This window comes from Fukomys damarensis, unplaced genomic scaffold (assembly GCF_012274545.1).
Source record: "Fukomys damarensis isolate Sample0158 unplaced genomic scaffold, DMR_v1.0_HiC HiC_scaffold_19, whole genome shotgun sequence".
NCBI lineage: Eukaryota > Metazoa > Chordata > Mammalia > Rodentia > Bathyergidae > Fukomys > Fukomys damarensis.
In genome coordinates, this window is record NW_022900931.1 from 16,293,129 (window position 1) to 16,316,711 (window position 23,583).

At 40.4% G+C, this 23,583-nt stretch overlaps 1 protein-coding gene and 1 non-coding gene across 2 annotated transcripts in view; both read left to right on the forward strand.

Moving 5' to 3' along the window:
* Aebp2 (AE binding protein 2) overlaps positions 1-23,583 on the forward strand; it is a 66,698-nt gene that overhangs the window by 39,348 nt on the left and 3,767 nt on the right. Inside the window, exons 4-7 of the mRNA XM_010615826.3 lie at positions 5,919-6,105; positions 12,562-12,686; positions 20,589-20,656; positions 22,571-22,684. Coding sequence (XP_010614128.1) covers positions 5,919-6,105; positions 12,562-12,686; positions 20,589-20,656; positions 22,571-22,684 — 494 coding nt within the window. The remainder of the gene's footprint in view (positions 1-5,918; positions 6,106-12,561; positions 12,687-20,588; positions 20,657-22,570; positions 22,685-23,583) is intronic.
* LOC117287011 lies at positions 9,965-10,070 on the forward strand. The gene has a single exon (XR_004518192.1). It is a non-coding gene; the product is annotated as a U6 spliceosomal RNA (small nuclear RNA).

Sequence of the window (23,583 nt, forward strand, 5' to 3'; positions counted from 1 at the left end):
GGTGTGCGACACCATGCCCAGCCAATTCTTACATTCTTTGAGTTAATTATTGTTGCTTTCATTTGATGATGAGGAAACTTGAGATGGGAAAAGATTGATTTTCTTTTAATGTTCATTGGTAACCAATGACAGGTTCAGGACTTCAGAGGGGATACTGTATGTGGGTCTGTATCCTTGACTGTATCGTGCATCTCATTAATTTGTACTGTGGAACACTTCCTGTGCAGTACGTGTATTATAGTCTGTCCTTGATTACTGTCTCTTCTTATGTCTGTTAGGCTGCAGTGATTCTTCTGAGAAGATTTTCTTGCAGTTCCCCTCCTTTTCTATTAGGTTTATGATACACCTCAAGCTTTCCTTAAAGAGCAGTTTTCCTCCTATCTTAGAAAATCTTGCAGTTGCTGTGCTGTTGGGTGCTTTGTGTGTGGAGGGGGATAATTGATAAAATCTTGCTGAGGAATTCTTAAAAATGTGTAGTCTTTACTGAAACTGTGTCACATTAATTCTTTAGAGTAAAGCTAAAGAGAGAGATACAGAAGGGGGACAGGAAGGTGTTGGCTGGCTGTGGTGGCCTCGGAGTTTGGCAGGGTAACCTTTCCTTAGCTTTTAGCTGTCTCTTGCCAGATAAAGCGCTGTTGTAAAAGTAATATTTGCTTTTTAAAAATAGATATTAAGAGGGCTGGGGATTTAGCTCAGTTGTTCTGCCACCTGCCTTGCAAGTGCAAGGTCTGGAGTTCGATCTCTGGTACCAAAAAACAAACAAACAAACAAAAAATAGATAGTAAGGGCCAGGGGTTTAGCTCAGTTGTGCTGCTGCTTGCCTCGCTAGTGTAAGTCCGGAGTATGATCCCCGGTACAAAAAGAAACCTATAATACACCACATACTTAACTTATTAACGCGGATTTGTACACTTTAAAGAAATACATGGAGTCATTTTGCATATAATGTACTGTCTAATTTACTTCTGTTGGATGTCATTTTATGTAATTTACCTTTTGATTATGTAATATTACTATGGGGATTTACCATATTTTATCTAACTAGTCCCTTCATGAATATTTTTCGCATGTAAAGAACAGAGTTAGTAAATGCATTTTTATAGACTTCTTTTGAGAATTAATACAAATTTCTAGAAATTATTTTGCTAGGTCAACGGGTATATATGTATTTTATATTTTATAGGCTTGCTTTTGGGTAGGTATTGCTAGATTCTTTCTCTAGTCTAAACTCTTAACCAGAAGGTTACAATGTGTCTTTTTTTTTTCAACCTTGCTGAAGCTTAATATTAGTATTTAAAAAAGAACTTGTCACTCTACTATGCATTTTTTATTACCCAGTATTTGAATAAACATGTTTAACTATTTGTGTTTATTCTCTAAATTGCTAATTTGCGTGCTTTGCTTTTTGTTTTTTGTTTTTGAGGCAAGGTCTCACTGTGTAGTTGAGACTAAGCTGGAACTCACTATATAGCCCAGGCTGGTCTCGAAATCACAGCAATCCTCTTGCCTCAGCTTCCCGAGTGCGCCACCATGCCCAGCTGCTTTTTCTTTTTTCTTTTTGCAGAACTGGTTATTGAGCCCCAGTGTCTTTACATTTATTACTACTACTACTACTACTACTACTACTACTACTACTACTACTACTACTACTACTACTACTACTACTACTACTACTACTACTGCTGCTGCTGCTGCTGCTGCTGCTGCTGCTGCTGCTGCTGCTGCTGCTTTTATTTTTGAGACAGGGTCTACCTATCTATCCTAAATGGCCTTGAACTTTTCAGTGATCTGCCTGTCCCAGACTCCTGACTGTTGGGATTATAGGTTTGTGCCACCGTGCCAGGCTCTCTCTCATACTTTTACACAGAACTGTCTGTATTTGGAACCCAGTTGCTTTATATGCCTAGCACTGATAAACTCACCATTTACCTACCCATCTGTCTCTGTTTACTTCTTTTTGTGTGTCTGCCTGTCTTTCCACCCTTTTTTTCTCCACACTTGATTTTTGTTTTGGCTTATTTTAAAAATTATTGTATGTATGTATGTATGTATTTGAGATGGTCTCACTATGTAGTTGAGGCTGGCCTTGAACTTGTGATCTTGCTGCCTCAGCCTCCTGAGTGTGAGATTACAGGTGTGCTCCACCACTCCCGGCTACACACCTGCTTTTTTGAGGGAATCATTTGAAAGTAGCAGGATCATGCTGCTTTAGCCTCCATACATCAGTATATGTATATTTTCTTTTCTATGAATTAGGATGTGTTTCTTTAATAGTACAGTCATCAGAAATCCACATTTATCATTTGTGCTAGTAGTAACTCAGGTATCACTAACTGTTCCAATAATGTCCTTGATTGTAGTTTGAGTCTACCTAGTGTAGGACCCATTCCATGATCACCCATTGAATCTGTGGGACTGAACTCCAGCCCTTGCCCGTGCTAGGCAAATTGCGCACCAAGTTCCACATTTAGTTTTCATGGTATCTTTGGTTTGTTTGTCTCTCCTTGTTCATAGCACTGCTGTTTTGGAAGAGTACAAAGCATTTATTTTGTACATATTATGTCACTCCTTTTAGGGTCTTTGACAGTGAGCCATTTTAGGTTCTGGCTCTGCTCCTGTTCCTGTTCCTGCTCCTCCTGCCCCTCGTGCTCCCCTCCTGCCCCTCCTGCCCCTGCCCCTGCCCCTGCCCCTGCCCCTTTTTTGAGACAGAGTCTCACTGCAGTTCAGGCTGGCCTTGAACTCACTGTGTAGCCCAGCCTAGCCTCAAACTCCCGATTCTCTTGCCTCAGCCTCCCAAGTGCTAGAGTGATGTGTGTTCACCACCACGCCAGGTTCAGGGTTGTGCATTTTTGTCATGTCAAGGTGCTTGATGACAGTTTGTGACATCATAGATGTAATTATATAGCATCACGTGTTTAGGGTGGATTGTGGATTTTCCTCTGTAAAGTTGTTAAAATTTTTGGAGGTGTAATTTGGATTTATAGAACTATTGTTCCCCATCAGAACTAGTGTTAATATGCAGTGCTAATTCTTGCCTCATTAGATTACTCTGATGAGGGCTGGGGTGGTAAGAGTATTTGTCTAGCAGGAGTGGAGTCCTGGGCTTGGTACCTAGTGTCTCAGGAAAAAGGCAAAACTATTATTGTTATTGTGGTTACAAAGTAAGTATTTTAAAAACTTTTTGGGGGGATTATTGCTGTTTTTTGGAGGGGTGGAAGGCAAGACAGGGTCTTGCTAAGCAGTCCAGGCTGGCTTTGGACTAACTATGTAGCCCATGGTGGCCTCGAACTTGCAACAGTCTTCGTGCCTCAGCCTCCCAAGTGCTGGGATTATAGGCATGTGCCACCACGCTCAGTTATTGTCTTTTGAAACAAGGTCTTGCTTATGTAGTCTAGACTGGCCTTGAACCCACTGTGTAGCGCAAGATGGACTTGAATTCAGAATCCTATTGCCTCAGTCTCCTGAGTGCACCACCACACCAAACAGTCAGAGTTCTTAGATTTAAGAAAGAAATGTACACAGCCAGTTTGTCTGCCCTCTTTCTTCCGTACATCCATCTATAAAATGGGTTCATATAGTCTTGTATTATTATTTGGATCTTTTTTGTATTTTCCGTGCTGGTGATTAAATCCAGGTAAGTACTTTACCACTGAGTTACACCCCCAGCCTGTAAACATGCAGTACGCATTACTAAATTTTTTTTTTTTTTTTTTTTTTTTGGTACCAGGACTCAAACTTGGGTCCTTGCACTTGAGAGGCAGGCAGTACCACTGAGCTACCACTGAGCTAAATCCCCGGCCCAAATTTTTATTTTCATAAGTAAAAATTTTCTAACCCTTGTAGGGTTAAGTCCACTCAGATATGATAAAGCTTAACCCCAGATAACTACTAAAAACTGAAATCACACCTATAATCCTAGCTACTAGGGAGGCAGTGGCGAGAAGATTGAAAGTTAGAGGCCAGTCCTGAACATCTTAGTGAGACCTTTTTTCAGTGTCCAAGATCATTGAAAAAGAGTAGCCCTTACAGTAATTGTTTTTGGCTTCGCCAAAAATCAGTTTATTTGCCAAGTATTATGGCATCTACCTGTAATCCAGCGACCGGGAAGGCTGCTCAAGAGGATTGCAAGCTTGAGATGAGCCAGGGCAATTTATGAAGACCCTGTTTCAAAATTAAGGGACTGGGGATATAGCTCAGTACTCCCTGATTTAATCCCCAGTACCACAAACAAACAGCAACAAAAAACCCCAGCCAGTTAAATTTGTGTGATATATTTCTAGCCTTTCTACTCTATTCTGTTGATCTGTGTCTGTAAATTCAATTTGTGAGTTATCCATAAAGTGCTTAACAGCGGTATTTGCCTAGAGGCTTTTGTAGCTGAAAGTATAATTCTGTGGCAGTGTGGTAATCTATGGAAGAGGGCACCTTAGAAAACATTGTTCTAGCTGGTGCGTGGAACCTTAGCACTTTGGGAGACTGAGGTAGGAGAATCTCAAGTTCAAGGCCAGCCATTGAAGTTTAACAACTTAATGGGGAACTGTCTTCAAAATAAAACATAGAGAAGGTTGGGGGTGGAGCTCAGTGCAAAGGGCCTGTGTTCATGTCCCTATGTAGATAAATGGTAGTACAGATTGAGCTACCTGGGAATCAAGTGCTGGATATATTTGATGTTGAATATAACACTTTATATAAGTTTGTTTTTCAAGTCAGAAACTAAATTATTAATAGAAAAGTCAATACCTGTGGATTTTGCTACTTGGGGATCATTTTGGAAAATGTTTTGGTTATGGAGAATCGTTCTTTACAGAAGATGTACAACACTGACTAGAAATTAGGTTCTGGACAGTGGCTGATTTGTATACTGTTATTTTGATGATACCTGAATGCTCTGCCTTCAGTGTTGAACAGTGGATCTGCCAGATTATTTGAGTTAAACATTCCCCAACTCCTCCTCTCCCCTGCCACCCTTTGTGTGTGGTAGTGGAGACTGAACCTAGGGCCTCTTGCCTGTCTGAGCTACATCCAATCCCTTTTATTTTGTTATTTTGATAGAGGGTTTTGCTAAAACTACGTAGGCTGGGCTTGAACTTGTGATCCTCCTGCCTTGGCCTCAGAGTAGCCAGGATTTCACAGGTGTGCACTGCTGGCCTTAGCTGACCTCTGAGTTTTTCAATCTTGGAAGTACTGCAGCTTAATGAGGCAGTATTTAATGGAATTTTCAGTGGCCTGCCAAAAACCAACACTGAGGCTGAGTGTAGAGTGCACCTCTGTAACCCAGCATCCTGGGAGTTTGCAGCAGGGTGATCATAAGTTCAAGTCCCACCTGTGCATCTTAGCAAGTCCCTGTCTCGAAATACAAAATAAAAAGGGCTAGGGATGCACCTCAGTCTGAAGAGGCCCTGGGCAGTTCAGTCCCCAGTGCCAGCACACACGAGTGCACACACACACACACACCCCCCACACCAATACCAAGCCCATCTTCTGTAATACTTTAACAAATTTATAAGGAAATTCCTTACAATCTAATACTGATTTCTTTACCTGTTAAAGCAATGCTGAAGATTTTGAAGTAGCAATGTGTGTTTAAGATAAAAATATTTTAAATGTAGGAAGCCAAGTGACAGGATATCAAAACAATGTAGTGCTCTGATTACAGTGTAGTGCTCTAATTAAATTACTTAATTTAAAACCAGATCTGGGAAGAAAATCCCACTTTTTCTCCTTGCATATAGTGGAAAAGTAGTAAACTGATTAATAGTGAAACTTGAGTTGTATTTTCCTGCTATACCCTGGCAAGCATGTGTTAGTTTGGATAACTCAGTTTATTTATAAAGTGAGCCTCTTTTCTCAAAGAAGCCCCCTAACACTTTGTAGAATCCCTGACGTCCTTTTACACTTTCTCTCTTACTGGTGTGTAGTGCGTCGTTGGTGGCTGCAACGCCAGCTTTGCGTCTCAGGGAGGGCTGGCTCGCCATGTACCCACGCACTTCAGTCAGCAGAACTCCTCGAAGGTTTCGAGCCAGCCAAAGGCCAAAGAAGAATCTCCTTCTAAAGCTGGAATGAACAAGAGGAGGAAGTTAAAGAATAAAAGACGACGTTCATTACGTAAGTGTTGCGTTTGGAAAATCTGAATGTATTAGAAGGTTGTTATATCTTTGCCTTTCAGGCAAATCTAATTTTTTCTGTTTTTACAGTTTCCATTCAAAGTAGTCAGGATACCTGTCACTGTGGGAATTCATTGGAATGTGTGCAGCATCCAAGGGAGTATATGTGACCTTAGAGTATAAACTCTGTAGAATGAGATTTGGGGGGCTACTTTGATTCTGTTCTGAACTAAGAAAATGAAAGCATAGCTAATTTAGTATTTGCAGGGATATTTTAGAAAATCTGAGCTTGTTAAGGGTAAACTTCAAGAGAAAGCTAAGTAACTGATTAACTCTAAAATGTAACATACACGTATGGTAAAAGGATTTTAATGGAGCCTGTGAGTCCGCAACAGTGTCTTGTAATGCATACGTACTGTGGTTGTGTGCTTATTTACAAGGTTATGACATTTAGGACAGAGAATAACTAGACAGTACGGCTTGCAAATATTGGAAGCAGGAATTAACTTTTTAACTTCAGAGCCTAGCATTATACCTGGTTCTTCACGTCATCTACTAATACCATATATCCTCAGTGAAGAAGTGTAAATGGGGGCCAGGGGTTCAGCTCAGTGGCACCTCTCTTGCCTTGTAAGCAGAAGGTCCTGAGTTCAATCCCTGGAACAAAAAGGAATTGTAAGTGGGTGAACGAATGAATGAGGTTACCAGAAAAGCTCCAAGGCAGGGTGGCATGGCAAAGGGGCATTGCAGAGGAGAATCAATTCATAGCAGGTAGAAGGCAGCAAAGCATCAAAGTAGTGAAGAAGCCAGCAAGCTACAAGTGACAAGCAGCAATCCTCTTTTTGTAACTGACCTTGTATTCTGTCCAAGTTCCCACCCTTAGGGCAGGTAGCACTTACACTTAGGGTGGGAGAGCCTTGATCCTAACATTGCACCATGAATCAATCCCAGCATTGAACCCGTGAGAGAGAGAGTGTGTGTGAGTGTGTTTTGTGTTTTGGAGACAGGGTCTTGCTGTCTTAAATGGCCTTAAATTCGCTAGCCCAAATTGACCTCAAACTCAAGGTGATCCTCCTGCCTCAGCCTCCCAAGTGCTGGGATTACAGGTGTGCACCACCACATCTGACTCCAGCATCACATTCTTGATCCCAGCAGCACACACTGTAGATCCACCTCTGAAAAGCCCCATCTATCACAGCGTGAGGCTTTGGGGGAGCATCCAGATACGAGACAGCAGCATTTTACTTCTCGGGATTTGATTGGAGTATAGATGAGAATCTGGACACTAATGAAGTCCAGAGCAGTTCTCATTCATGTTTTAGATACTATGAAGCTACTGTGGACAAAGGAACAAACTGCAAGTGAAAAACTTTTTTTAAAGTCACAATTTTATTTTGGACATAAAAACATTTTCTTTTCATCACAGTTGGCTGTTGAATCAGATTTAGAATCTGTTTCCCTTTTGACTTCATTTATAAAAACAAATAACAGGGCCGGGAATATAACTCAGTGGCACTGCACCTGCCTGACAAGCACAAGGTCCTGAGTTTGGTCCCCAGTACCAGAAACAAAACAAAACAAAACGAAAACATATAGGTAGTTTTACTTGAGTGTTAATTTGAGTAGCTTGCAGATGCACATAGAAAAGCTGCCAAATATGTATTATGGTATTTAAAACTAAAGGCAGCTTTCTCACCTGTATCATCTAACCACATTGTCGTTTTGGTCTCAGTGTTCGCACAGAATTTAGCTTTTTGTTCAGATCCATTTGGCAGTGCTGACACAGTTTGCTACTTGTAAAGAGAAGAGAGGGCTCAGTTAAACACCCAGTTCTTGCTTAGAAGTGGAGTATGCGCCTGCTTAAGTATATGTTGCTGTCAGTTGTGGTATCTTCCCCAGTATTGGCGACAGCAGTGAGACAGGCAGGGTAGGGGGAGTGAAGGAAGAGTATGTGGGTGAAAAAACCCTTTTGGTCAACCATTTAGTTGGAGAGTAGATTAATTCCTGAACTTTGAGTAATTCCAAGCCTTTTACTTTGGAGAGCCACAGTCAACAGTACTGTGATTTGTTTTTTTGTTTGTTTGTTTGTTTGTTTTTTTGGTACCATGGATCGAACTCAGGTCCATACGCTTGTGAGACAGGCCACCGAACCACTGAGCTAAATCCCCGGCCCGACAGTACTGTGATTTGAATTGGTCTTGTAGCTGTATAACCACATGATTTCATTACCTTTTAAAGCCATCTGCTGTGGAGAACTAAACATCACTTGCTAGATATGGTGGCATGCTCCTGTGATCTCAGCTAATTATGGGACCAAGGCTCAGGGACAGCAAGCTTGAGGCAATCTTGGTCAGCTTAGTGTGACCTTGTCTCAAAAATAAAATGGAAAGGGCTGGGGGTGTAGCTCAACACTGTGTTCATTCCCAAGTGCTGGGGAAAAATCATTTTCTAGTAGCCTTGGCTGTGGATTTAGCTCAGTGGTTCCACCGCCTGCTTCATAAGCACAAAGTGCCAAGTTCGAGTACCCCAGTACCAAAAAAAATATTCAGTACCATTTTCTAGTATCTTATGTAGTTCAAGAAGGCCATTTTTACTTAATTAGTAGGGAAAAATACATTATAAATAGAACTACAGCATAAATAATTTTGTTTGATAACATTTTAGAAGTTTATTATAATTTTTTTGGTAGGGGGTCTTTCTATATTGCCCAAGCTGGCGCTGAACTCAGCATCCTTTTATCTTAGTTTTCTGAGTAACTAGGGTTATAGGCATATGCTGCCACACCTGAATAAATATATCCTTAAAAGTGGAAATGAATAGTACAGTAATGCTTTTCATTTAGTGATTCAGAAGTATTTTAGCTGTAAGTTGAAAATACTTAATGCATTTCCTAAGAACCACTGAGCTAAATCCCTGGCCCTAACTTTCACTACTTTATACCTAATTTAGTCTTTTGTGATTTCCAGAGGTTTTCAGTTGTGTATTTAATCAGTTAAAAAAATTCTGGGGCACACAATCTGTTTTTTTTGAATCTCACTATGTAGTTGAGATTGACCTGGAACTCACTATGTAGCCCAGGCTGGTCTCAAATTCAGGGATCCTCCTGCCTCAGCCTCCTGAGTGCTGAGATTACAGGTGTGCACCACCACTCCCGGCAGGGGCACACAATCTTAACATGTAGTATATACATTACACACAGATGATATTAATGCACATTATAAAGTAATTCCAGAAAACAGTAGAAAAAGTATAAAATGACAAATGTTATTTGCTTTTACTTTTTTTTTTTTTTTTTTTTTTTGAGATAGGGTCTCACTATGTAATTCAGGCTGGCCTTGAGCTCACTGTGTAGCCCAGGCTGGACTCAAGGCCATCCTTCTGTCTCAGCCTCCTGAGGGCAGGGATTGTGTGTGCCCCTTGCCTGGCTGCTTCTTTTACACTTGTGGATCACAGTACATACCTGCTTTGGCAACTGTTGTTCTGGTTTGACTTTGTGTGTATGCACATGGACTGAAATTAGGGCACTGAGTATGTTGAATATGTACTCTGCCACTGAGATGTATGTACACACACGCACCCTTCTAACAATGGAGATTAATTACCTACCTAAGTCTGGATGCATAAACTGAGGATTGATGACTTTCTTTTGGTGATGGTACTGGGGATTGAACCCAGGACCTTTGCACAGCTACCTTTCTCCCCCAGTCCCTCGTTAATTTTGAGACTGGGATCTTGCTGAGTTGCTCAGGCTCATGTCCAACTTTGAGGTCCTTGTGCCTTGGCCTCCCAGAGTGGTGGGACTACAAGTATGTGCACCTTTCAGGCTCTTTTCCTTATCATAAATTTTAATGATGACTTCAGTGCTTGATTCACAGCACATACACTAAAATTGGAACGATACAGAGAAGATTAGCATGGCCCCTGCACAAGGATGACATGCAAATTCATGAAGTATACCATATATTTTTTTCCAAATGGTGTAATTGAGAGTGTGAAATAGGAAGAAAATGGCCAAAGGGGAAGTGGGAAGGGGAGGGAAAAGGAAATAAGGGACAAGAAAAAAATGTGGAAAAGGAAAAAATGGAAACAAAGTCTTTGTAAATAAGGAAGGGTGAAAGGAGAGCAGGGGTATTTGGAAAAAATAAGAACCAAGACATATCACATAAAGGTACAAGATCACAATGATAAATATAACTGTATTGTTTGCTTTAAATGTACCAATAAACTTAATGGGGGAAAAAAAAGGTTACTTCAGTGTTTCATTCTCAATAAGCGTTGATGGATATGAATGATCTAGTGCATATTTCTCTTTTTTTCTCTTTTTCTCCCACCAGCTCCCATGAATAGAACTCAGGACCTGATGCTTATGAGGCAGGCACAGTGGCAGTGAGCTAAATCCCCAGCCCTAAGTGAATATTTTTCTTAGGACAAAGGATGTATTTGGAAAATGCGGCAAAACACCTCATTTTTCCCTGTAGCCACAAAAGAGAAATTTGTTTCTCAGGATTGGGCAAAATTATCGGTGCTCTCTTCCAATTTCAAATACATTTTTCTTTCCCCCGTTTCCCTGGTATTAGGAATCGAACTCAGGACCTTGTGTTTGCAAAACAGGCACGATGCCAGTTTGCTCCATCCCCAGCCCTACATTTTTCTTTCTGATTGTCTATTATAATTGTATTCTTAGTCTTATGGGTTGTGCTGGTTCCTTACTGGATAGTGTTTTGCTTATTTGTCTTAAGGAAAAATCCAGTAACAAAGGGCTGGGGATTTAGCTCAGTGGTGCCACTGCCTGCCTTGCAAGCACAAGGTCCCAAGTTCGATCCCCAGTACCCATTGTCCCTCACGAAAGCTTGGTATATTGTGTAGGTGTCTTGACAACTCTATGAATAGGCTTAGTGTAGTAAACCAGCATACATGTAACTGAGAATGTACTACCCAGAAATTAAGCTCATTTTTTTTTGTTGTTGTTAGTAAAATTGAATTTTCACTTATCTTGAAAATTTCATGTTATTAATCTTACAAATGTAAAATAACCAACTGTTGGGTTTTTTGGTTTTTCTTTGTTTTTGTTTTTGGTAAAATTAGATCATTAGACTCAACGGTAAGAACAGCACACTTTAGCTGGGGATTTAGCTCAGTGGTACTCCACATGCCTCACAAGCACAAAAGTCCTGAGTTTGATCTCTCATATCAAAAAAAAGCACAATTGATATAGTGGGATGAAGATAGATATTTGAAGAAAACTTTACTGCCTAACTTTGTGATCACAGTTTCTTTCTAAATGTGAAAGTTTATTTTAAAAACATGACTTTAAATTGCTTTGTGATTTACAAAGCATTTTCACAAGCAGTTTTGTATGATCTATAGCTGTTTTGTTTTCCTTTTATAAATGGTCTAATGTAGGTTAGGCCTGTTACTCTAGCACTCTGGGAGACTGAGGCAGGAGTTTGAGGCCAGCTGGGTGATTTAGCGACTTAGTGAGACCCCATTTCAGAAAAAAAAAACAGAGCAAGCTGGGCATGGTGGGTCACACCTGTAATTTCAGCACTAGGGAAGTGAGGCAGAAGGATCTCTGTGAGTTCGAGATCAGCCGGGGCTACATAGTGAGTTCCAGGTCAGTCTCAACTACATAGTGAGACCCTGTCTCAAAAAAAACAAACCAAAACAAAAAAACAACCTTATAAAACAACAACAAAAATGGGTTGGGATATAGTACAGTGGGAAAGCCCTGGTTTCAACCCCCAGTATGGGGGATGTTAATGGAGATGGGCTTAATCTTAGTGAAGCTCATGACCGTGGTGCCCATAGTCAGAGCCCACCTCAGTGGGGGAAAGTATTTACAGTATTCTTAAATTGTTAGAATAATTGTTTTCAATCAAGAAGATACTTGACAAAACCTCAGTAAGATCATCAGGCTGTCACATTTGGAAACTGACTTCATTTGAAAATAAAATGTTTAAGGGCTGAAGATTTAGCTCAGTGGTGCTGCTGCTGGTCTGGCAAGCGCAAGTTCCTGAGTTGGATCCCCAGCGGTGGTGGGGGTGATGTTTATAAGACCTGTTGCTTGCTTATTTTTGTCTATGGTGAGTTCGACTCCAGTGTTGTGGATAGATGGAGATTTTGAAAATGTATAGCAGTGGCACCGAGGAGAGATGATGAAGCTCTGTGAGAAGACATAACTGCACTATGGTCGTGAGGTCTGAGGCTGGCACCTCACGCCACAGGGGAGAAGCGGCCCGCGTCCACTGAGCTGGAATTGTGCTTTTGTACACCTTTATCTTCCCAGCCAGAGTCCTCATTTTGAAAGCAAAAATGTTTTTCATTGAACTAGATAGGTGCTTGTTAATTGCTTGTTTACAATTATAGTTACAGTGTTTCTTGTACTTACCTTTGTGGGAAACAAGTCTATTTGGCTGCTTTTCTAAACATTTTTTACCTTTTCTATGTTGACTTTTAGCACGACCACATGACTTCTTCGATGCACAGACACTGGATGCGATAAGACATCGAGCCATATGCTTTAACCTCTCAGCGCATATAGAAAGTTTAGGGAAGGGACACAGTGTTGTTTTTCATAGTACTGTAAGTATTTGTTTTTTCTTTCAAATTACGCAGATTTGCAAAAAGATATATTTTGACTTTCACTGTCATTTCTAAATTATTCAAAATTCAAGAAAACTTTCAAAAATTCACAAAGCCTTTTGATGGGGATGGCTTTAATGTTAGCAAAACACATATTTGTATGGCAAATGGCATGTTGGGATGTGTGCATCCGATTCATTACCTGCATTGTTAGTTATGAAGCAGATAGTTCTGTAATACTGTGTGTGCTGGTTTTTTGAGATAAGCCTTGCTGTTCAGTTCAGGCTGGTCTGGAACTCACTTTGTAGTCCAGGCTGGCTTTGAACTCAAGGTGATCCTCCTGCCTCAGCCTCTGGAGTACTGGGATTTTATGTGGGTGCCACTACACCTGGCTGCCTACAATTTTATATTTATGGTTAAACTGAATATTTTATTTTTTATTTATTTTTGGTACTGGGGATTGAACTCAGGACCTTGAGCTTGCAACGTAGGCAGTAGAACTACTGAGGCAAATCCCCGGCCCCTAAACTGAATATTTTAGCCCCTTGTTGAATTTTTTAGGAGTATTAGGGTGCTGCTAGCATTAGGCTGGTGTTTTTCCTGAAGTAAAGTGGATGTCTTTTCTGATTTCTGGTTTTATTTCTTAAATTAGAATATTGGACCCCTTCTGCATTGTTTACACCCTGTATGTTGTTTCTCACACTAGCTCGTGTTACACACATCTACTAATGTGGTTTTTTTTTTTTTGGTACTGGGGATTGAACTCGGGTCCTTGCATTTACAAGGCAGGCCACCGAACCGCTGAGCTAAATCCCTGGCCCTTAGCTAATGTTAAATAAAAATAATGCTGACTACCACATTAAAGCTTCATGAGGGAGTGGATTCTAAAACAGTTGGTTCTACTGGTGTATCCCCAGGTGCCTAGGATTATAGTAGTACATGGTCCAGTGTATTTGCTGAGTGAATTAGCTTTTCAGTAATAGAAAGGTAAAAACACTAAATTTGAAAATGAGGTAAGTACATTTTGTTTTTGTTTAACAACAGTTAGTAATTTTTTTCCCTTGCCATGTCTCTTGCCAGCCATTTTGTTACATACTTTTAAATTTATTTTACATTTTTTGTTTTTTTGCGACAGGGTCTTACTTATAGTTTAGATTGGCCTTGAGCTCACTAAGTAGCCTAGCTTAGCCTGCTGCCTCAGCTTCCCAAGTGCTGGGATTACAGGCATGTGCCACCATGCCTGGCTATTTAGTCATTTTTAAATTGATGTAGGTAAATTAGTAAAGATAAATTATAGACCAGGCTCGTGGCAATTTGAATTTCTGAAAAGAACAAGTATTTAATTTTGGTTATTGAAATATGACATATATCAAATTTGGGTTACTTTTATATTTTATATTTCATTCAAAATCATGAGAAGTTAAATATACTCACTGTTGATAAGGTGTTTTGTTAAATTCAATTTCTTTTTTCCCATCTTACATAATAATGACATTGTTTTACATTTTAGTTTTCCATCTGTATGTATTTCCTAATTATTTGGCTTTTCTCTTACTTTTGCCTCCTTATTTTAATGTATGTGCTCATTATGTTGGCTTGTCATTGTCATAAAGTCCCTGACATAAACAACTCAGAGGAGGAAAGATGGAGTTCGGAGGTTTCAGGCCAGGTCCACTTGTCTCATTGAAGTGGATCTGAGGTGGAGCAGAGCATCATGGATCAAAGGGATGGTGGAGCAGGGCCTCTAGCTTCATGGCAGCCAGGAAACAGATTGAAAGAACAGATAGGAAGGGACCAGGGACCTGCTGATGCCCCCATGGTCTCACCTCCTGGGCACTCTTTGACTAGGCCCTACCTCCTGTTGCCATCAGCTCCTGGGAATACCACCAGCTTACGATCTCATCTATGGATAATCCACCAACAAAGTTAAAGCTTTAACACCTCTAAAACTTTGTCTCTGAGCACACAAGCCCTTTGGGGGGCATTTTAGGTCTGTGCCATCACACACATCTTCATTGTTCTCTCTGCTCCTCTTGAGTTCTCTGTCATTCTTACTTTAGCTCCATGTGTGCCACCTACCTTCTGCTCTTTTTCAAAAAGCTGTGATCTCAGCACTCGAGCCACAGAGGGAAGATTGCAGTGAGCTCGAGGCCATCATGGGCTACATAATGAGTTCAAGGCCAGCCTGGACTGTGTAAGTGAGACCCTGTTTCTGAAAACAAAAGTAAAGAAAAGGATAAAAAGACCAAAGGAAATGTTCCAGTAGTGTGTATTTGTGGATTATCACTGTAAGAATGAAAATACTGCTTAGCTACTTGCTAAAAAAAAAAGATATTTTAGTATTTCACTTTTATGTGGTATAACCTTAGTCTAAAATGGACTCTAGGAAGTCTAATTTACTGAGATGCATTCAGATTGAGTAAGCTGAGAAGATAACCAATAGTGGATTATATTTATGGATTAAATGTAAACAGAGGCAAGCTTGACCTAAGGCAAGCTGTGAAGTGTGTCATATAAAATTCTTGCTGTGTTTAGTTGCCACACAATCAGTGTTGCTCCCTATTTCAAAATTTTTAGACAGTGAAACTAGACACTGGAAATACTGTATGCTTTTTCTAATATGATACAGTATAGAGGTATATTACCATTTCATAGGGTTGTGGGCTTCTATTAGCCCCATTCATGGATTCTAGGGTGAGGACCCTTGTGCTTTTTAGAATAAAATGTGTAGTATTGAAAGGAAGGTGGAAAAGCAGTATGTGGGTATCAGTAAACTCTGGGCAAGTTTTTAAATAGGAGTAGAATTGTGGATGTTTGAAATGAGGTAAGGATATGAGAGCAGAAGAATTGAAGACATGGAACGAAAGGTGGAGTAAGAAATTGGACACAGAGGCAAGAAAGCTTGTCTTAGGTTGTAAGACATGAGTGTGTGAATTTGAACTTGAAATCCATACACTATATGTAACATTTTTTCCAGAGAACATAGAAAATACAGTGTGTTAAGTGGGATGAGAGAGTTGGAGGAGAAATATTACAGTGGACAGAGGTTAATGATTGTGCGATTGGGATGTCAAGATCAGAGGCTTGCCCAGCAGTGATGTTTGAAGTTTGTAAACATAGATCTATCAGATGAGATCCGGCGCGTTCAGGGTGGTATGGCTGTTGACAAACATAGATTTATGATGTAGTCAGTCAGATACCGCTTTTGCCTTTTGTTGTGGTGGTGCCAGGAAATGAATGCAGGACTTTGTCCATTGCTGGGCAGGAGCTCTACCACTGAGCTGCATTCCCAGCTCTCAGAAATGTCTTTGGAAAAAAATAAACAACTTTCAATAAAATGTAGTCACTAATACCAGAGTGTTGACATTTGTGTTAATTTGTTCATTCACTTAAATACTGTGGACTTGTTGTGGATCAGGTACAGCACTAGTGATATGTATCAGGGAACAAAATAAGTGAGTAAAACCCCCCTTCCTCTCCCTCAAGAGAATTATGGCTTCACTCTAGTGGAAGAGATGTGATAAACAAGATGAATTGGTAAAATTATAAAAATTTAAGAAGAAGCGAGGGCATGAACTATTTGAATTAAGGAGGTGAACATTTTAGCCAAAGGGGAAAATTTAAAAAAGGGTGTGTGTGAAAATATTGCAGGTACATTTGAAAAACAGTGAGGAGGAGTTGTAACTGGAGAGGAGTGTAGGAGGCAAGGTAAGTAAGACACCCTTACTTGACTGGACACAGAGTGAGGCTTCTGTTCTGTGTAACGGAAGCCATTGAGGCAGCATGGCAGGCATTCTCTAGTTAGGGTTTTATAGCATCCTTAGCAAGGTGAGGTTTATAGTTAAGAAGCTGCGTCCAGTTAAAGTTTACCACTCTGAACTTTGACAGTTGCACTCACACGTGGAACTACTTCAATTGTTAAGATATAGGAAATTCTCATTACTCACAAGTTTTCTGGTGTAGCTTTGCAGTTCTTCCCTGCCTCTGCCTCCTGCCCCAGAGAACCTCCTGATATTTTTCCCCTCTCAGAGGTTTCAGTGTTTTCACTTGGGACCTGCGTTATCCTGGGTGGGGAAAAGGAGATTCATCTTAGACCCTGGGGCGAGAATGATGCAGGATTGGCCCAGTAGTGATGCTCAGGGCCAGACTCTGGACAGCCTTTGAGGTCAATCCTGACAAGAGTTCCAGATGTCAGGTTTGAGAGTGACAGGTAGGGACGACTCACAGTCTCATATCTGGTTGCATGGCCGGTCTGTAGGGCTTCGGTCACACAGCTGTGTCATGCAGATGGGTGGGCACACCAGTTAGGGCTCAGAGAAGTATGGCAGTGATACAAGTGCAGGAGTTTTTAAGCATGCCCAGGGTATTTGTTTCTAGGTGTCAGGCTGGATGCTATCACCTAGAAACTAAGTGTAAATAGAAAAGGGAAAAAGGGTGTAATGACTGAGGCTTGGGCTCACCAAACATTGAATGATTTAATGGACAGTAGATCTGATGAAATGGTGATCTACTAATGAGTATGTATCTCTCCTATCCAAGTATGAGCCAGGCCCAACCCCGCTTAGTTTCCAGATTGATCCAGGGTCTTCCGATGTTAAGGGAAGGGTGCAGTGCAATGCAGGCGTGATGAAAATTGCAGCAGGGGCTAGGGATGTAGCCCAGTGGTAGGCTGATTGCCTAGAGTGCGTGACATCTTGCAGTTGATCCCCAGGGCTTCAAAAGAGGGGGAAAAAGCAGAGAAAGTAAGTAAAAAGAAAAAGGGTACTAATTTGCATATGCTTCTACTGAAGTAGACCTTTGCATGAAATCTTTAGGTTTGTCATGGGAATAAGGATGTCTCCCCACTCCCCCTTAAAAACTATTTCCAAGAAGAGTGAAGGCACTAAAAACAGTGGTGGTGATATTAGGAATCTAAGAGGGAAATTAGAAAATTGCTGGGGGGTCAAAATCTATGAAGATGGAGAGTTTTCTAACGGTTACGAAGTGTGGGAGGACTTAGGGATGTACTTAGGGAAGTTGTAAGTTTCACAGCTGAGCAGAGTGATGCGGACCCACAGTGGTGGTGAAGAAGCAGGGGTGCCCTGGCTGAGGAATCAAGAGTAGTGCCATGTGGGGAATAACTTTACAAGCCAGGAAGACTGATCGATAATTCAAGGTGAGCTAAGTCCCCCTAGGTACATTAGCATGCCAGGTGCGTGAGTTCTCCGAAAATGCAGCTGGGAGGCTTCGGGGAAAGAAGCGTGTGTTAACCTCACTATTTTTTTAGGGGTGTGGAACTGAGCATTCAACCTGGGAATACTGAACCACAATCCAGACCTTTAAAACACTTTAAAAAAAAAGAGAGAGGGGGAGAATTTGAGAGAAGATCTCATTAAGTTGCCCATGCTGCCTTCAAATTTGCTTCCCCCCCCCCTTCATGTAAGGAGTAGCCAGTATTACAGGTGTGTCAGCCACCATGATTTTGTTATATCACTAGAAATGCAAAATGAAAGTTAAGTTTCCTTGTTAGCAAAGTTTTTTGTTTTTTGTGTTTGTTTGTTTTTGGTACTGAGACCTTGAACTTGCTAAGCAGGTGGCGGGATAGCTGAGCTAAAACCCCGGTCCAGCAAAGTTAAGTTTTAAAGGAAACTACCATGCTGATAATGAATCCCCAGCACTACTGGTAATGAAACTCCCTCTCCCCAGGTGTAGTTTTGCCCAGTTTTAATTTGTCTTACTTTTTAAATTAAAATACTTTCTTTCAGGCCTTCTCCAGAAGAGGTCAGCAGAATCCTGGCTACTAGTTAGTTGGCTTACTGTGCTTGGTTGGCTTGCATTGATTTTCTGTCTTCTTTCATTGCAGTGATGTCTTGTTTTAGCACCTTCAGATCTGTCCTTGAGCTGTTTATTAATTTTACTGTCACGTCTAGAATTAGAATGTTTTGTTTTGTTTTCTGCCAGGGATCGAACTCGGGACCTTGTGCTTGCAAGGCAGGCAGCAGCCCACTGAGCTAAATCCCCGCCCCTAGAATTAGAATATTTAACTACAGGATTTTTTTTTTTAATAATAGGGAAAGTGGTCAGTTTTTGTTTCTAGATGTTTTTACTCAGTTCTAATAGAATTTTAGGATGAGCTCATTGTGGGGGGTGGTGTCTGAATCTTATACTTGGTAAGAACCAGCAGTGAGACATATGAATTATGGCCCTGCTGAACATGTTAACCCTAAAGACTGATTGGCTTGTCTTTCATTTGAAGTAAAACCATGCAAGCACAACAAAACTTGAAGAAATGACAAGTGTTTTAGTTGAAAGTAGAGACTTTTTCCTTCCTAGCATATTTTTTTCTTTACTCTGTTCTTTAAAAATACTCCAATTAAGCCTGGGGGTGTAGTTCAGTGGTGGTGGTGGGGTCCTTGCCTATCCTGTGTGAATCCCCAGGTTCAATCCCCAGCACTCAAAAAACAAAACAAAAATAAGACCTGTGTATTCTGTGTGAGGAGGATAGGCATATAAAGCCCTGATAGTGTAACACACTGGTGTAGAGGACACACTCAGTGTTCAGTGGCCCTAGTCTGTGATTGGAGTTAGAAGACTGAGAGTCAGAGATACTTAGAAGGGAGATATATAATATATATGACAATTTATGAATGATTGTGTGTGAGTAGGCAGACGGCACATTTCAGAAGGGCGGTGATCAGGTGGGAGTAAAACCTAGGTATTAATTTTATTTGACTTAACTGAGACTTCTAGTTGTTTCTGTTAATTTCCTATAAGTGGATAACCAAATGGAGCGTTGTGAGCCAGTCCTGCTGGTGCACACTCGGAATCCCAGCTGCTATGGCAGCGAGCAGGAGGACCATCCAAGCCCAGGGCTTCCGAGGCAGCCCGGGCAGCTTAGGGAGAAGCTGTCTTAGAAACCAAACCAAAAGTAAAGCATGTATGTGTGTATGTATATATACATACATAACATTTCAACTGAATATGTGAGCAGGTTTTGAGCAATTAATCTTTTCCTGAAATTCTACCTCACACCCTTATATTTTAGAAACTTTAACATGTCTTTGAAAGGCTGTGAACTGATTTTCTTAAAATCCTGTCTAGTTTATTGTGGATGAAATCATTTGATTCACTGTCATGTGGCCCAGACCTAGAATGGCACCTGGTCTGTGGCAGCCATTTCCTTAGTAAAACATTGCTGCTCGTGCACAGAAACTTGGCAGAGGTGCTTCTGGTACATTAGAAGGCAGACCAAGTCTCATTTTATGCCTTGTCGTTTGGAAGCTATCTTCAAGAGTGGCACGTGGAGTGGGCGGCAGTTGCCCACATACTGCGAGTGACCTTGTCCTGAGTACTCAGTGCTGCAGGGTTCCCCAGGGAAGCAGTACCATTGAATCTGCGCTTTGGAACAGGAGCTCTGGTTACAGATTGGAGAACAGCTTTGGGGGGCCGGAGGAAGCCTGAAGTTAGAGACCTGAACTTGGCTTTTGGCAGCGTGGGTGGAAATAATACTAGATACGAAAAGTAGAGCTGCTAGGTCATGGTGCTCTGGGTCATAGGTCCAGAAGTTTTCACTTTTGAGGTAACATGAATGTCTCCAGAGCATAAAGCTTTTCCAGAATTCACATTTATATCTTTAGATTTCCAAAAGTTGAGTGAACTCATTTTTTACTAAAACTTTCTGTAGGCTGGTGTAATATGAAGTCTAGAGGGTAAGATTCCTATGTGTAGTAGGTTTTAATCCTATGGGAAAATTGAGGTTTACCCACTACAAATTAGGGAAAGGTTATTTATTTATTTATTTTTTTGGTGGGGGAGAAGGTTATTAATGTATCACATCTAGGGTATGGATACTTAAGGGCAACGGTGCTTTTTAACAATACACAAAAGTGATCTTAGAAGTTATTTTTATTTCATCCTTTCTAGGTAATAGCTAAGAGAAAAGAGGATTCTGGAAAGATAAAACTTTTGCTTCATTGGATGCCTGAAGACATGTAAGTATTTGAAATACTGTGCCTAACTAATAAACCTATGAATGATTATTTTCGGTACCCAGGATCCAAACTCATGACCTTGCACTTGTGAGGCAGGCGCAGTACCACTGAGCTAAATCCCTGGCCCTGTTTTATTTTTATGAAATGTTAAGCACAAACATTATTAACTAAATTTAAAAGACTTAGACAAAGTGAAGTATACATTGTTTTGAGGTTGTCAGGATTAAAGAGAATCTGAAAGCAGCAGGAGTATGTGGCTCAAGTTAATAAGCTTTAAACCTCTTGCTTTTAATAAAAAAGCTTCTACTTTTTTCTTTTTGAATACTGGGGTTCGAATGTGTGGCCTCATGTTAGGCATGTGATCTACCAATGAGCTTCATCCCAGTTCTTTTATAATATTTTGAGGTAGGATTTGGCTAAGTAGCCTTGGGTAGCCTGGAACTTGAAATCCTCCTGCCACAATTTCCAGAATAATTGGGGTTATGGGCATGTGGCACCATATACTCTTTTGAGATTTTAAAAATCTTTTTAGGAATTTTTTTTCTTTGGAGGGGTGTCCTTTCTTGCTTTTAGTGAAGGACGTCCTCCTACTCGCTGTATAGTCCAGGCTGGCATCTAACTTACAATCCTCCTGCCTCAGCCTTCTGAGAGCAATATGCAATTGCATCCAGCTATTTTTAGGATTTTTAACCACCTCTAGGTCATAGGTAAGTAGCCTTAGGTGTGACTTTAAAAGATTTTTTTTTTTTTGGTACTGGGGAGCAAACTCGGGACGTTTTGCTTTTGAACCACTGAGCTTAAATTCCCAGTCCTTAAAATATTTTAAAAATATAGATAATAAGTGTTTTGTAGCATACAGGGAGATTTCTAGCAGTCATGGCAGTTTTGTATCTTAGTAGCCTTCTAGAGTATTCTTTACTTAAATCCTCTTCAATCCAGATATTTCATGCTTAAGTTTCCTTTTATCTTTTTAAGATTTTCTTACACAAGGTAATAAAAATGTATCATAAGGTTTTATACAAAACAGATAAGCATCAAAAATGAGTATACATGAATGAGATTTTATTGTGTATATTTTGAAAATTAAAAGCATATGGCTAATACCACTCACCCCCATAGTGTTTTCTCAACTTGTTTCTAAGGATGCTACGGAGTGTGGTATTGATTAATAGTTTTTAAATAGATTTGGGAATTAACTGCACATTAATAAACTAGGGAAGTCTGTAACTTTTCAGAATTCTTTGGCTGTAGGAACACATTTTCCATAGCACTCCCCTTGTGTTAGTACCCTCTACACACCTACAAGTCACACCACCTCACCATCCTAGACTGTTTTTTGGATATGCTGATACTTTTTTTCATGCTAGTCTTTTATCTGACTTCTTTTTGCTAAAAATTGAAGTTAATTTTTTTTTCTATTAAAAAAAAGTGAAAGCCAGGCGTGGTGGCGCACGCCTGTAATCCCAGCACTCGTGAGGCTGAGGCAGGAGGATAGCTGTGAGTTCGAGACCAGCCTGAACTACATAGTGAGTTCCAGGTCAGTCTCAACTACACAGCTGAGACCCTGTCTCAACCCCTGCCCCCCAAAACAAACAAACAAAAAAGTGACATGAAAATCTGGCATTACACTGTACAAGATGTAAGGTGTTTTGATAAGTAGTGCCTCCTCCCTGAAGGCTGGTACAGTTGTAGACCCGTCTACACCCTTAGAGAACTCACCTCTACCTTACTATCAGTACTGGCTCCTGTTTTGGGGGTGTTGGGCATTGAGCCATCCTCTCACTTGGTATTGCCTCTTCTCATCTCCTGTCAACATTTTAAGTTCTTTAATAACAAATAAGATAATTTTTAAACTGTTTTTTGAAATATAAATTAAAAATGTGTTTTTTAATTGTCATTTTTAAAAATTCATAGTCTGCCAGATGTATGGGTGAATGAGAGTGAACGACATCAGTTAAAAACTAAAGTAGTTCATTTATCAAAGCTACCCAAAGATACTGCCTTGCTTTTGGACCCAAACATATACAGGTAATTTATTTCTTGACTTTATCTTTTACTTTTTGAATTTCAATCTTTAGTCTTTCTAAGGCTTGGATAATTTAGGATTTATTTTTGAATACAGTTTGAATGTTCTCTAGCTAAAGTACTTAGGACCAGAGGTGTTTTAAAAAATGGGGATATTTTCACAGACATTACCCAATTGAACAGCTCTAATGCAAAAATTTATAATTGTTCAAAAAGCTTCAGATTTCAGAGCATTTTGAACTTAGTCTTAAATGTGGGATAGTTAGCCTCTGTTGAATATTGGTACCACACATGCCTTTATGTTCTCGTGCTTTTTTTATGTCACAGAATTATAAATCATAAAATTCAGACAATATTTTGGTAAACCTTCTATTGATGGCTAATTCCAGATTTATGTGAAATTAAGTACCTTATGATTAAGTATGTAGTAGTTCTTTGTGTTTTACCAGCCTTGAGGACCTGGAAATTTACCACTTGTCCTAAATATCACTAACTAGTTGCCTTTTTAAAAAAACCTACACTGTCCCTAAACTTTTCCCGAGAGCTGCATTGAGTTGATGCAGAGGCAGCCAGGTGCTCCGACTCCCTGTCAGTGGCTGTGCACCTCACAGCTCTCCCTGCCAGGTCCTGCCCTGCCCTCAGCAGCCTGCCGCTGTCTCCACTTTAACGAGAGGTTGGATGGTGTCATCTGCCCAAAGCTGTGTGGACGGTATATGGCCAGGCTGCACTGTCTCTGTCCACGTGACAGGCCCCAGTGTGACTCACACTGCTGAAAATGCTTAAGACTAGTTTCCAAAGGCTAGTGAAACAGCTGTAAATATTTTAAATGAAATTATAATTAATGTTTTACATAGGAATAGGTTGAACTGGGAATAAGATGACAGATAATTGAGTTTTTTTGT